The 16,762-nt window shown below is 32.5% G+C and overlaps 1 protein-coding gene across 16 annotated transcripts in view; it reads left to right on the top strand.

Annotated features, from left to right (window-relative positions):
- Camkii (Calcium/calmodulin-dependent protein kinase II) overlaps nucleotides 1–16,762 on the top strand; it is a 103,102-nt gene that overhangs the window by 26,000 nt on the left and 60,340 nt on the right. For all 16 annotated transcript variants that reach the window (XM_064064060.1, XM_064064058.1, XM_064064062.1 and 13 more), the window contains exon 2: nucleotides 4,155–4,249. In XM_064064060.1, coding sequence (XP_063920130.1) covers nucleotides 4,155–4,249 — 95 coding nt within the window. The remainder of the gene's footprint in view (nucleotides 1–4,154; nucleotides 4,250–16,762) is intronic.

The raw sequence follows: 16,762 nt of genomic DNA on the forward strand, positions 1-16,762 counted from the left end.
TCATAAGGTGCGAATAATGGAGAATCAAACCCGCTTTAAATACAAACTCCACTTTTTTCTAAACTTTAAAACACGGAAAACACTAACACTATGATAACCAAAATTAAAAATAAGTTACATTTGATGAAAAGTTCCAATGATAATTTTTTTCTATTGATTTGTATTCTAATTGCTTGTTAGGAAATAAATATTTAATGATAATCGTCATGGTATCGTTTATGTTAATCTAGATACTTAATCAATATGTATCACTCAACAGATAAAAGTCAAATTGCTGCAATATTGGTACAGCCAAAATGAGTTTTTTCCTGATTATGAATGTGATTGATGTGTGTTTAGTATCAGATTTAATTTTTTTAATGTGCCATATTCACATTTATTAAAAAGAAAATATAATGTAATATAAAATACAATTCCAACGTAACAACAGGAGTAACGTTCTGGACGACGTGACTCAAGTGTTTTGGCATAGTTCATCTGTCTGTTGTAGAAAAGATGCAGCGTTGAGACTACTTACAGACTGATTTTTTATTAATTGAAAACAAATAAATTTAGAGAAGATTCAAGTGTGATAGAAACTGAGTCTTTTAATTGTGCTTTTATTAAATTAGTACTTATTGATAATCTGTGGGTATTACAAGTAATTTAAGTGCTTATTATTTAAGACAACTTTCAAGTATTTATTTAATATGTCTTTAAGCTTTCACATGTTTTTATAACCCACAGTTCTTTTTGGTTATTATAAAATCATTTGCGGTGATTTTAAAAAGTAAACTGCCAACTCAAAATATTCAGTATGGTCACATACAGAGTTAATTTTGTTTTAGAGAAAAGATTATACAAAAGACGAAAAGTAAAATTTTACAGAATGTCACTTTAATTTTTAATCGGGTACATTATTTTAATATTATGTACCTACGTACTGCACAGTAAACCCTATTTTTGGTATTTTGTTAAACAGATAATCTCTGAAGCTAATGGACCCTTCACTGCGAAATTTTAAGTGTAGGTACTTTCTTTAGATGGTAAAATATTAACCAAAATTTATCCATTCATCCCCACCAATCATTTGATGATGTCATCTCCTAATTTTCTTAACATGTTCTTTTATATGTGATTTATGAATAATTGATATGTTTCACCTTACACATTGAGTTATTGTAGGAAAATAAAATTTGTAACATTGGCTCAATGGCTACAGAACTTATTTTTCTTTATTGTTTTAAGTATTATTTTATTGTCCTATGAGCAGTGTTGCTCTGTAAATAACATATCGACGTGCTTAGCGCTTGCGGTGTGTAGCTCAGTGGTTTGCCTTGCATGTGAAGTCTCTGGTTCGATCCTGAAATTCGTAGAACAAACTAACGTTGATCGTGTTACATTATACCTATCAATATGTTTATCCTTACCAAAAATTACTTAATAAATCTTTATTCAAAAATGCGCTGTAACATGCATTCGTTGTATACAGGCGAGTGAAGCTCTGCTTAAACATTTTTTAAATTAATTTTTTAATAGTTTGATGAAATGAAGCAGACAAGTCAATAGCAATCACTGAGGATTCGAACAAGAATTTAGTTCATCTACAGAACAGTGGCATGAGGTTGACGTAGATTGAAGGGAACATTTTCCTAATGAACCCCTGATTTACGTGACAAATCATATTTATCACCGTTGCTTACAATTACGTATAAAATGCACCACATCAAATTTAGCTGAGATACTCGGGGAAAAAAGACAGTAAGATAAATACACCCATTAGGGTATGTTTCCTCATTAGCAAGAAACCCAAGAAAACCTATGAGGTAATAAATGAATATGTTTTTATTTATTTCGGCAAAGATTTTATAATAAGGAATGTCTCTACCCATCAGATATATATCGAAGCAATTCCCGACGTATTAAATTATTTACCAAACTACGAAACAATTTTAGTTAAGCCGGGTTGAATTAATTATATGTCATAATTGGGATTAGGTCGTGTCATGTACATATTCGGATGGTTCCCAAATAACATTTGAATCATTCAGGAAACCACCAACAGTATGAAGTTCGCTGCGATGTCTAAATTAATTAATGATCCTTATTCCTAAAAACTACGAAAATTGGATATCTGGCAAACTACCGTTTTGAATTTCACTCACATAAACTGGGCTTCGGATTATTCTTTTCATTGATTCTCTGCGTTGATTAATGATCAATGCGCGATTTATGGTTTCTTGACGTCCTCCAAGTATGAGTTGGTTTCCTAAATAATATATCTGGAAGGTTAACAAATGTGGGGCTTTATGTTTGGATAGTGTGTTGAGAATACTAATACTGTAAAAGAATTTTAATATCAAGGAATGAAAATGAAAAATACTGACTTTTTAATCACATCCACGTATTTTACTTCATACAAAAACATGTAAAATTCATAAAAAGGAAGGGATGTTTAATGAATGTTTACTTTTCTCGGATTTAAGAGAAAATAATGTTAATGTGTTTTTAGTTCAGTGAATGAAGAGAAGTTGTTCACAAAAGATAGGCTGTGCAAATCAAAAAGAAATTGTCATTGGGTCCACTTCAAATAAACCTGAGTAGATTAAATGAATTAGTGGATTTAAAAATAACAAACATCAGATTATGTACATAGACTATTGATGTCAAGTGTTTTATCTGCTGTAAATAAAACAAGCTTAACTTTTTAAATAACTGAAAACTCGTTTTCGGGGATTTATTCCAATGATGTGATAAATCCACCAGTAATCAAATGGATTTTATAATGTTCAGCTATTTTAATATTATCGTGTCTCTCCATGTTCCCGCTTTTTGTAAATGATAATAATACTTTTGAGAATTTTTCCAGATTTTTTTGATATGTTGGAAATTGTACTTATAATTGAAATTTCAAGCGTTTTTACGAAGCAAGTATTTTGTTGCATCTTAATTTCAGCTGTTCGTAACAACCCTGGAAGCAAATTATTGCCGTCAATTTTGTGTGCTAGCCCATATCTGGTATCAGTCAAACATAACACATGAAATGACAAACGGAAATCTTCCTAGTAGTGGGTCTAGGCAGGGAGAAATGTTTTAGATTAAATGTAACTGTATTTTCGCTATAAATGTGACAGTAAATTTAAAGCATCATTTTTCTTTCTAATTAAGGGAATATAAAGTTTTAAGTATACTTACTTTTCAGGGTGTTTATGTAAAAAATCGTTATGCAAATGAACAATGCGTCATATTGCAACCGTATAACTTACTTCCTCCGTAGGAAATGTTATGCCACTTGCAATACATTTAATTTAATGACGTTACGCACGCGATCTTGCCTAATATATAGGTGTTAAACGCTATTTAATTTTAGTTGTTGAAACAGTTCCGTAAGGTTTCCAACCAACAGTACAAAACGTCGCTTTTAATTAGTATGTATTTCTAGCAATTTGGTGGTATACTGGTGTGGACTGAAAAATTAATGCCTAAAGAACCAATAGGGGTTAAGGCTACAAACAATCGATACCTTTGACTTATTAAATATATACTTGGGGTAACTTTGATTGAATTTCTTCCCTTCTGTATCTATCTATTCGACGTAGAGAAAATTCACAAAGTATGGGAATGTGAATGTTAAAATATTTTATTCGTAAAAGTATTATATGAACAATACTTGTACTTTGTTGACCGATTGTATCAAGATATGCAAACAATAATAGTGTAGTTAGTTATTCTTTACGTGGGCTTTATTTCCGATTTGTTTAATAGCCAAAGTACGCATGTTTACATGGGAGTAGTTCAGCGACCAACGGTATGTGTCGCGAATAATTGGGTGAAATCTCTATAAATAGAATGTTAGGGTCACATTACTATAGAAATAGCGCTTTTGCTATTTCCATCTTAACTGCTATTAATAACGATGGCTAATATTTTCAGAATGGTTTTCTACGTTTACAGTTAGCATTATCTTACTGTCGACTTCATTTAGTTAAATAAGTATGTATTAATTAAACAGAATTACATCGGTATCTAAACCAACTATCATTATTGTCGTCATTATAAATATGCATTGCTATAAAATAAGATTAAATTCTTAATTATGTATTAACATTAGAAATGAGTCTGTTGTAACAAGTTTCCAGAATTTATTGAATTAACAGGAATGTTTTCTTTTTCAGGGGAGCTTTTTCAGTAGTGAGGAGATGTGTTCAGAAGTCTACAGGTTTAGAATTCGCCGCCAAAATTATAAATACAAAAAAATTATCAGCAAGAGGTAAGATCTTTAATTATCGTTTTGGATATTTTATCAATTGATAAGATTGATGTAAAAATGTATTTCAACCTTTTTAAATGAAAGGCTGGATGGACGTTAAACTAGGTCAAGTATTGAATAAACAACTGTTATTCTTACACATTACATATAAATAGTTTGAAATGTACAAAGTCCATAGCTTCACTATTCGATATCTTTTGGTCGAAAGAAGGTTGCAAAGCTCATGTTGGACATGTGTATTTGTAAAAGGAAAACTTCAATACGTATTGGATCAATCTTCTTCCCAGTCCATTTGACAGGCAGAGTCTCGCTTATCGGTGAAGATATTGCCAAATGATACGTTAGGTCTAATGGCTTGGTTACTAAAACATGTCGGAACTGGGGAAATGTTGCAGAGGTAATTGCCTCCACCATAGCACAGTCTTTTATTTTTTCTTGAAAACTATCACGTGATCCAATGTTTTTAATAAATACACATATTACATATTACAAAACAGTTGACATCATAGTGTTTGTAAAATTTTTGACACCATTTGAAATTCTCTCAATCACATTATAGATAATAATTAGTTTGTCAGTTACATTTGACTTAACTCGTATGCATTTAAATACTATAGATAATGTTCATGTTTTAGGAGAATTTTTTGTTAATAAAATGAATAATTTTAGGGGAAACAACACCGATTTTGGTACGTCTAACCAACTTTTTAAATTCTTGTGTTTATTTGTCTTGTTAGATAGAAAAAAATCCAAGAATGATATTCAGAATGTTTTTAATATTCGTACTTTAAAGTAAATGATAGCAGCGTACCTCTGACTGTTTGAACTGATTCATACATTTATTGTTTATTCATGTGCGCGTTTTTTGTATATTTTATGATTAGAGGAAAGCCAACGTGTGCAATCTATACAAAAAATAACTGCAAATAGTAGCTAGGTGTATAAAGAGAATTATTCTACAAGACACTACAGGTAAGGCTAACTTTTAGAAGATATCGATAAAGTTTCGCCAGACGGGAACTGTAAACGTTCGGAAACGCATATATAATACCCAAGGGACTGCCAATCAAGTACAAATTCTATAGTACAAATATTACGATTATAAGTTTAGATTGATTTAAGATTCAGTTTGCAGATTGTGCCAAGTAAGTAAAGGTTAATTATTAGGTTTTCACGAATGGATAGATGGGACAACTTCCCTTCCATTAAGTCTGGAGTTGGAGCCCATTTTTCGGAAATAGGTTGAACAGCCTATCTCACCTGAATTTTTTGAAAATGTTGCAAACTTACAGGCAGTTACAAAAAAAGGCGTTCATTATAATGTGATAAAAATTAAAATGATCCAGAACGCATTTTCTTAGCTTTTGGGTACCAGAGATCTTGTACAGTCGCGTAAGATCATCATTATGTGACAGATGGAGTACATGATAATTCAGTGGAAAACGTAATCTCTGCGGGCGGGAATAATAATAAATATCATAAATTCAATTCTTGGAAGTAGTTGATGATAAGCGTCTAAGAATAGAAATGTGTATATGGGATATCGGTGTAACTTTTCAGCATCTGATTTTTTGTGTGCACAGTTTATTGTTTATGTTTTGTATTGAAGTTTAAAATTGTTTTCTTCAAAGTAAATAGCATCGCATAACACAATAATCACTTATCATGAATGATTTTTACTTCCCGAGCGTAAGCAAAGGAAGTATTGTAATCGAGTCCGTCGGCCGACTCTCTACTTTTACGTTTTCTCGATCTTTCATGACCCCTAGAAGACGAAGAAATAGGTCTCCCATTTCCGTCTGTCTGTCCGTCTGTCCGTCTGTCCGTCTGTCCGTCCGTCTGTCCGTCTGTCCGTCTGTCCGTCTGTTGTCACGGATTTTTATTAGACAGATAATCTCCGAAAGTACTCGACCGATTGTTGTGAAATTTTGTACTTATATTAAGAATATCATGTAGATGGTAAAACGCTAACCAAAATTTGTCGAATCATCCCCACCACTAAAGCGATGACGTCACTTCAAAATTGTACATAGTAAATGGGTTTTCAATTGTATAAAATAACATAGTCCTACACATGTAGTTTACAACTCTGAATCGACTTTTCACCCGAAACGTCCAGATTTTTGGAAAAAAAATCAAAATTATAAAACAACATTTTGAAATTTAATTTTTAATCTGCTAACCAGAATGCTTTGAAATGTTGCAGATGTTTTAAGGCTATAAAGAGCATCATAAATCTTTAGTCAAAAAATATTTGCTTATCCCCTCCAAAAACTTGATGACGTCAGCTCAAAAGTTTGTGGAATAAATCATATCTAAAATGTACAAAATATGATGAGTCTGTACTTGTGAACTATCACTCCATTAATATTTTTTGGATTTGCATATACAGGGTGACTCAAAAAAATTAATGAATGCGTAAATATATTTTATTGATTTAATCAGGAACTACAAAACCGAATGCTCTGAAATCTTGCAGATGTTTTAAGGTCATAAAGAGCATAATAAATGTTTAGTCAAAATATATTTGCTTATCCCCTCCAAAAACTTGATGACGTCAGCTCGAAAGTTTGCCGAATAAATCATATCTAAAATGTACAAAAAATGATGATCCTGTACTTGTCATTTATCACTCCATTCATATTTTTTGGATTTGCATATACAGAGTGACTCAAAAAAATTAATGAATGCGTAAATTTATTTTATTGATTTAATCAGGAACTACAAAACCGAATGCTTTGAAATCTTGCAGATGTTTTAAGGTTATAAAGAGCATAATAAATTTTTAGTCAAAATATATTTGGTTATCTTCTACAAAAAACTGATGACGTCAGCTCAAAAGTTTTCCGAATAAATCGTATCTAAAATGTACAAAATATGATGAGTCTGTACTTGTGATTTATCATTCCATTCATATTTTTGGATTTGCATATGCAGGGTGACTCAAAAAAATTAATGAAGGCGTGAATTTATTTTATCGATTTAATCAGGAATTACAAAACCGAATGCTTTGAAATCTTGGGAATATTTTAAAGTTATTATAAGCATGGTAAACTTTTGTTCAAAATGTATTTGTTCATCCCTCCTAAAAAAATTGATGACGTCACCCTTAAATTTTGCTGAATAAATCCTATCTAAAATGCAAAAAATATGATGAGTTTGTACTTGTGATTTATCATTCCATTCATATTTTTTAGATTTTCTTAAGAGGTGGTTCAAAAAAATTAATGAAGTCAATTTATTTTATTGATTAAATTAAAGGCAACACTTATTATTAGTATTACACCCCAACCAACCCAATTTGGTAGACACAAAATTTGTTAAAGGAAAAACTCGGTTGAAACATAAGGGTAGCACGCTTATTTACATCGACTTTAACATTACAGACCTGCATTTGTTTTATGCGTTTACTTGATTCCGCGAATGTGAAATAGACATGTTTATAATCAACCAATTGTGAATTTCACCGTCAAGAATTAAAATAAAACCCAATGTTTTATATAATAAGCGGAAGTCGAAGCAATAAAACCGACGGTCGTTTTGTTTACAGTTTCTGTGTTTGGCTCTCACGTATGCTGTTACGCCTGTCATCTTAAATTAACAATGTTTATACATACACGATTTTCAGTTGCCTCTGATACGTAGGTATACGTGAGTAAATTGTTTCGTTATTTTATTGATTATTACAAATCAATATTCAAACGACCCAATTCATTTTCCCGAAAATTTTAGAATATAATAATTTTATTCTTAGTATTACACTACTCTATCCCAACTGATATACGTGTCCTTGCAAAAATGTTGATGACGTCATCGCAATTTTTTTTTTTTAAATCCCACTACAAAAATGTAATGAGAAAAAAAACACAATAGGCATGCAGTCGTCAAGTTTCCGACAGCGAGGGAAGTACTGTCTAAACTCTTTAGACCAATTTTTTACTTAAGTTTCCCTAAATAGATGGTGATGTTTCGGTTGAAAAAATATTCTGTCTTCGACATTACCACAGAACTTGATAACTAAGAATACTTACAAGGATGCATTTATTTTCATATTTGTTTACTGTCTACTTCGTTTTTAATTTATGAAACTTTTTAAGTAACATTTAAAAGTTATACATTTTACTTCCCGAGCGTAAACTAAGGAAGTATAGTAATTGAGTCCATCGGACGAATGGTCACTTTTATGTTTTCTCGACGTTTCATGATTGCTAGAGTACGAAAAAAGTGGTCTCCCGTTACCGTCCGTCTATCTATCTTTTTGTCTGTCTGTGTGGATTTTTATTAGACACGTAATCTCCGAAACACACTGGACCGATTGTGGTCCAATTTTCTACGTACGTATACCACGTAGATAAATTCAATGACGTACTTTCAAAGAATTCTATTTTAAAACTATTTAAATGTTGTGCAATAATATACTCCTATACTTGTGTTGTATGAATTCGCTTTGAGTTTTTTCCTAAGCGTCCAAATGTTCTAAAAAATATACATAGTGTAATAACTTAATAATTCCGCACTGTGTATGATCGATGTTTATGACGTCATAACAAATATTTTATTGACCAAATTAAGAACGAGTCAGTACATTTTCTCGAAAGGGTGAGACTACGCACGTCTTTATTTAATAAAAATTGTAATAATATTCAGAACATTCTGTTCGATTGTGGCTTAATTATTAATTTTAGTTCTCTGTTTTGAGGCGACAAACTCATTTAGATCAAACAAATTTCTACGTAACATTCTTGCGATGTATAAACAAACACTTGAAGCCACAGCTTATTATTGCTGAGAGGCCATTTTCCGTTGGTTATCTGCTTTAAATATATTTTACATTGTCCGTACTTTTGCAATTTGCACTTTTATAGAGGATGTCACAAAACAAACATCGCAAAGTCTATTTTTAAATATTTTAAAGAAAAAAATCATAAAATTGTGTTTTGAGGATGTTTTTCCTAAACTTTTCTTTTTTGCATTTAAATGCATGCGTACTTTTCACCGTTTGCGATTTACCAACACTGAGAAATGAAAAAGCTAACCAAGCTATGTAGTGAAATCATGGCTATTTTTCTGTAATTTTTAGATAGTTACTTGTCAAGCTATGAATATTACATGTTTTCATTGCAAGGCCCGCACTCTGTATTGATTTTGACTTGGCCTATTTTGTTCGAAATATATCAAAAAGGTCAAAATTCTTAATTTACTGTGTAAACGTTTATTACCTTATTAGCATACACTCGTTTTGCCTATGAACCCCACTGCGAGACCTTCGACTTTGACATTGGTATTTGTAATTATACAATTATACATATATAACTAAATGAGGCCTAATTTTTGTGTTTATGTGATGGTAGAAATAGTAAAAAGATTCTGAAATGAGAAATTCCAATTCTTGTTCTTGTCTTGACTATATCAATATACGTACTTCTTAGATAAGCATTAAGATTATTGTAATGTCTTGCTTTGGTCCCTTTAATAGATTATGCGTGAATAATTATAAATTAACAGCTTTGAAATTTTATAGTAAATGGATGAGCACATTTTTTGGAGCTGTTGGTTCCTTAGATGTTTAAGAGTCAAATTAAATCTTTTCTTCGATATATTTCTTGCGCCCTTACGACTAAATCATCCGCATACGTTAAACAGTTTTCCGTAAGGATTAATGTAACAATGTTTCTATTGCAACAAAGACCAATAAATGATAAAACGATCTTTTCCCAAAGTAACTCCAAGGAGTAGTGGTTTCTCCAAAACAATGATTTAGAATTTTGATAATTAAGCTTTGTAACATATCGTTCTGTGATGTTGTTTTAGTTTGTCAAAATGTAAAAATTTGTTTGCTATTTAATTCAGAAACTCCCAAGTAGTCTCGCATTTAACAAATTATCTTGTCCTTAATTAGTGTAAAACATGTTGGTTTTTCATGAATCTCTTCTATTTTCTATATAAACACAGTTTCTTTATTATGTTAACATTTTTTATTGGTATTAAATATCAAACCTGTCTTTTATCGTCTTTTTCAGATTTATTTGTTGTGACATTTTATGGCACGTAGTGCGTAACCTTGTTTTTCTTAACATTGCATAATATGTTATTAAAAATGTTAACTTACAAAACTTTACAATTTAGATCGAAATTTGTAAAAGTAAAGAGTTGGTTTATTTTCCTATAAAAAAAAAACTGATTTCAATTTGATTACTGGCTTGAATTTGAATTTAACATTTTGGTAGGTAACGTACGAATTAGATAGGTAGTTGAAAAAGTACAATAAATTTATTATTTTGATCAGTATGTTATCTATGTATGTTAAAAAAAAGATCAGAATTGTGATTAGATTTTGATTTAAAGGTATGTTTTACAAAATTCTTAACATCCATCTGGATTGTTAGGAAAATCTACAATATCGTGATTAAGGTATATTAACTGAATAATCTGAGTCTCTTAAATAGAGTATTTTTTGATTGAGGGTTATAATTAGTCATGGAAATAAAAGTTTGTTGGATTTTGGTCATTATTGTCTTAAATAAGTTAACGGTAGTCTCCCAATGTTATTTAATATCAATAAAAAGCTAACACTCATAGGTCATAGACAAACTTCGAGTTTTTTTTATTTTAAATGAAGTAGCAACTCAAGTTTGTTCCATGCGGAAAAATATTGATTTAGTTAAAACAATTTAAAATTTGTTTACTTGCAGCGACAATCAACAGGTTGGCGTCTTTATCTGCGTTGAAGTCCTTGAAGTCTGTAAATACATAAAACCCCTGATAATTTTCAGAAAACTGACTTCTTACTTTACTAGTTCTATTGAAAATTATATAACTACAAATTACATAATAATAAATTTCATTTGTTTTCGTTGATAGCTTGTGAGGCATGTAGTGATTAGAGAAAAAGTTGCCCAGTAGACAGAACGAAACTAATTTAAAATAGCTTTTATGTCCTTGGAACTGCAGTTGAATAAATCCAAAGAATTTCGATAGTTGTAATTTTGGCACATTGTATAAACAGGTGAGAATATTTCTATATTTATCCGGCCAGTGCTAAGATAAGAGCAATCAGTTTAGTACAGCCTCTAGCACCCATATCCTTTTGCCACAGGAATGGAAGCGACAAAACAACACGTCTCTATTTTTATTTTTTGTAAAAAATCTTTATTATTAAAAGATTTTGTTCAGGGTAATCTTACACAGGAGAAACTTAAGGAAACGTCTTTCTACCTTTTAGCTGGCGTACTGTATACAGATACTACAGCCCGATGACCATGTTTATATTAATACATGCAAATCCTAGTTTGCACGAACGAAAAAAGTTTAAATTTAAGAGATTTCTGCTATTTTGAAAATTTCGTCTATTGCGCAACAGAAACTATAATTGTTCGTAGTGGGTAATAAAGCTGAGTTTGCAGTCAAACAACAATCGTAGGTCTCTAACATTATTTAAACGTTTAAATTTGAGGCTAGAAGTTTTACCACATTTGAAAGTGGAGTTGGTCTTTATAATTCCAAATTGTAAAACAGTATTCCCGGTGGTTAAGTTTGAACTTCAGTTGAAAGGGCACCAACGTGTTCATGAAAAATTGAATTTACCGATTCAGTAAGCTGATTTACCGAAACATGTATTCAGGAAAACATTATGACGAGCTGAAGTATGTTTTTTTTGCTAGCTGCCGATATTCCTATCTGAGAAATTTCGAGAGAATTTAGAATAATTTTGCTTTTATAAAAAGTTTTAACATATCGAGACAAGAAACCCAGTTATTAAAACGAAAAATATATGTATGTATATTTATCAGAAACAAAATTCGAATGTAAACATTGGAAGGGTGGAAGAAGTTATTAAAGTTAGTGGACATAGTAAATCAAGTTCCAAGAGAAGCGTGCGACGTCGCATTGACAGTTTTCAATGCCCGAGAATGATAACAATTCTGTCAGTGAAATAAGCAAAAAAATAATAACAGTTATGCAAGTAATATTAATTAATAATAAGTAATATTCCTTTTGGACCTATTTTAATTTATGGTATAGACAATCGAATCACACGAGCATTCGAAAATAATCTCAATATATTGTACTTTTTACTGGACGTAATATGATGAAAAATACACCCTACGGTCCTTACTGGTTTTGATCATACGTCTCATTGATTGGTCAGAATACTCAATTATTGTGATATCATAACTACATATAACTGAGAATATTGTCTGTAATAGTTATTTACAAAACAAACAACCTGGCTATGACTTATATAGCATAAATAATGTAAGATCCATCTCTTTGTTTTCTGTTATTTACGTAATGAAAGTACTACCAAAACACTTTTTGTTGAGATTTAACGGTTCACAAACTCGTGCAAGTTTTATCGATAAAGTGCAACATAACATTTTTACTGACACATTGTCGATTACGACAACGAAGTGCGTATTCAATCTATGGCTGTATACCTGCATTTTATTGAAATTTGCATTCTATAAGTTTAGACGAATCAGATTTGAATATTTTGACGTGGCGTACATTGATTCCTTGACAGTCTTGCACTCGTGATGTAATGAAATTCTTGGCCTTTGTTTCCATAGTTACAGGTTTAAAATTTGCATAAAATGTGATATTCTAACCGAGTCTGCAGTGAGAGATAATTTTATTTAATTAATTTTTTTTGTGGAAAAACTATACATGTTAAATTGATTGTAAAGAATAAACACAGAATCGAATTTTGTCAGTGAAAACTTTTTTTACATAGATTCTGACTCAATGCTAAATTCTAAAATTTTATCTTGACGTTATGTCAGTAAAATTACAATTGCTCAGATGAAGTTAATAAAAATGTGTCTGATAGAAACTTAAAAAAAATTAAGTATGTATTTTATTGTAAGACTAATACGAATACGATTAATCATATTCACCTAGAATTTCCAAAACCTACTCTTTTTAGATGATGCAATGCGTAAAGAATCTGCGGTTAACCACTGGAATACCCAGTATTAATGCATACAACAACAAAGGATTTATAATAAAATTGGTTACGAAATACAATTATTGTTGAACAATCACAAATCTAATGTCGGTGATCATATGTCAACCAAATTGTCAACCGTTTTAACTCGCTTTGATAATGATCGTCCTAATGTTACCTCAGAGTCAATTTTCAATAATTTACAGTTCTGTACATGGTTAAAAATATTTTGAGTTCAAATTTACGTAGATTGCTGTAGTGATGCTAAGGTTATTTAACACTGTATACAAAAATTTAAAATCGAACCGTTTTGGGGCAATCTCATCTTATCAGACTAACAACCACAACTATAAATTATCGTATTAATTGTAACACAAGTTGTTTGTATTTCTTGAAGTACGTACATATTTTTTCTTCGAACATCATATACGCATTTGTGGTCGCTTGATTCCTATGTAAATTTTTCAATTTTTATATACAGCGTGTTATTGAAAGGTACGTACAAAATAAAATCGGCAATTGGTCTCGACGTATGAGTGCTAAAAGTAAAAAAAAGTTCAGGTAAAAGTGTTCTCCTTTTGGAGATAAAAATTATTAAAATTTATGTCCAAATTCGTTGTACGTCTCTGATAAAAATATCATCTTTCGATTCTATAGCAACATTTAGTCTTGACAAAAGTTTTATTGTTACAGTTGCTAGGATTTACTAAAATAAATTAATTTTACCTATTTATCCTTCAGTAGCGTCTAAAAAGGTTGAATAAGGGTTTTTCAGACTTCTTAAACTTCACGAATAACTGTCAATTTTGTTGTACGTACCTTTCAATAACACCCTGTATACTAAGTGGTGTGGCATTTATTATAAAACTATAGAAATAAGTATTAAAGTGTCCAAGTGATGGGCGATTGTTACGGGTAACAGGATTCCTGAAAGAACTGTACAAGTCAGAAGGCTATTTATGCATTTATAGCAGTCAGTTTTGACTAAATTCCAAATTTTTAAAAATTTATTTTTCGTTCATTAGTCTAGAAGATATCGAACGAGCCATTCAAAGTGTTGGCACCTATAGTATCCATTGGTGTATTGATCCATCATCATACCCAGTTTATTGCGATATAAAAAAAGTGAAATTTAGTACCCATTTTTTAAGGTTCAGCTGTTTCGGATTTATTTACAAACAATTTGTCACAGTAGAGATTGAAACGGCCAGGCCTTTTTATACCACAGAAACAAAAATCGCCAGACATGGTGGTTTTGAAAGGTATTTAAAAAAAGAAACGGGAAATTGAACATGGAAAAAAAAAGTTCTTTCCTTCTTGAGATAAAATTCACTAAAAAATGACCCAAATTTGGTGTCCCCTACTGATTTGCGGCAATTTGTTGGGTTTTAGGCAACATTTGCAGCAGTATAATTTTACTTTCGAGGTAAAAAATGATGGTCGTACCTCATAGAAAGTTTCACGTGAAAATTTTTCACGTTTTTTCGCCAAAGTGTATTTAAAGAGGTTTTCCTAAAAAATGCAAGGTAATACAAATGTCGAAATGACGGACCTGGTTTCAATGTACGGCAGAGTATTTGGAAATGGTCTTGAAATTCGACGTCTCTAGGGTGAAGCTTTGACCGGTCGGAATTTACCAGACCATAGAACTTTCAATGTCGTTATTTAGCGCCTCGGAGAAAATGGACGATTTCGTCCACGTCCATCCTTGCGAGATCGCTAAAGAACCAACTAAACAGCAAATGCGAAACCCGAAATTTTCGTAGAAAAAATCCGAGCGTACCGAATAGGGGTTTCCCCATTTGTAATTTGGAGGACCTTAGATGAACAGGACTTACACCAGTACATACAACGCGCACAACACTTAAGCCTGACGATTTGCGGAAAGGGTTGCGTTCTATGTGTTTGAAGGCAACGTTTACCACTGTTGGTATTTTTAATTCCCACAACACTCATGTTTGGTCAGACGAGAATCCCCACGCAACTCAGGATCGTTTCAGTGTCAATATTTGGACAGGTTTGGTTGGAACCCACCTAATAGGTCCAAACATTTTACCACCCCGATTAGCAGCCGTGATATGTGTCTCCACGATGATTTTTTGCTCATTATGCCCGCAAAGTGCGTGCGTGGTTTAACGAGAACTTCCCAGGATGGTGGATAGGCAGAAATAGGCAGGAGCTAAGAAATCGTATTGAGGAAATTGCGACAGATATTAGAACTAATTATCGAATTTACCAGTTTTTTTGCATACCTTTCAAAGACACCCTATATTTATAAGGTATGTCAGTAGTTGACATTCTATGAACACTTTATAAACCATGATGGTTAAGTCGCCGAACTCGCACCGGAAGAATATCAAAATCCTACTATCTGGAAGTGCAACAAATTATGGGTAATTCAACACCTCTAAACTTGGAAATTTCTCAACCATGATGCCCAAAAAGGTACGTGCGTACCAGTGTGTCTAGCGCCGCTTCCAGGCTAGCGACGACGAAGACATCAAGTTTCTAGTCCCAAGATCCCCTTCGCGCACTTTGAGAATTTTACGACGCGCCTATTTTCGGCCGCTGTGGGGTATTTCACACTTTACAGAAAATTACCTCCAGGTAGAGTGTCAACGATTCAAACCATCCAACCAACCAACCAACTGCTGTACTTTTGCACACGCCCATGTTATACAACACATGGAAGTTAGACGACTAAATATTTGGGCCATTTACCCAGGGCGAGAACAGAAGAAAATGGATACTTATCGTCCAAGACTAAGCAACACGGTGGCTAGAACTGTTTGCGTTCACCAACGCCACTGCAGTGAACTGTGATTCAACTACAATTAATGAAATAGATCTGCGCAATGAATTACCCTGCAGAATCATTAGTGATAACGGACTGCAATTCGTACAGGCTGTAACGCAGAAAGTCACGTTTGGCCTAGATATTACCCAATCTTTTACTCCGGAAATTGAGATTTTAAAACAGATTTGCATTCAGATCGGTGAAAACCTTCACGCACGCCATATGGCCCTAGAAATTACCCAGCATCCGTTTTGCTATGAACAGTTTCCGAACTAAAGCACTAGATTTACTCCAGCATATCTCATATTCGGCCGCGAACCCGAAGAGTCGGTGATATCACCTTCGGGTGTCGGCATCTACCACAGCTAACGAAATTCCAGGGACCCCTAGAAGCAAACCCCATTCCAGTGGCTCCTGTGTATTGGAAAAATCCAATCCAGGTCCAGTAGCGAGGAGGTTTATTAGTCTTGAGGGGGGGAGATTGCAGCCTAAATGTATGCTTTATTGTTAAGTTAGTACCGGTAAGCTCCGCTACTACCCTTCCGAGGGCGCTGCATGGACGAAGTGGGTATGATACCCCTTAGGGAAAGAAGGACAACCCCTATAAAAGGGCAGCACTTGCCGCAGCAAAGACAAAATTGTGCTTGCATCCGGTGACACAATTCCAATCATCCCTCAGTGAGCAACTACATATTGGAAATTTAGTTTTTATTTTAATTGCACATAATTCACAATGAAAAGCTTTGGCAACAGTATTATCTAAACGCTG

Source organism: Zophobas morio, unplaced genomic scaffold (assembly GCF_036711695.1).
Source record: "Zophobas morio isolate AGI-343-1 ecotype UQ-CSIRO unplaced genomic scaffold, CSIRO_AGI_Zmor_V1 ptg000024l, whole genome shotgun sequence".
Taxonomy (NCBI): Eukaryota; Metazoa; Arthropoda; class Insecta; order Coleoptera; family Tenebrionidae; genus Zophobas; species Zophobas morio.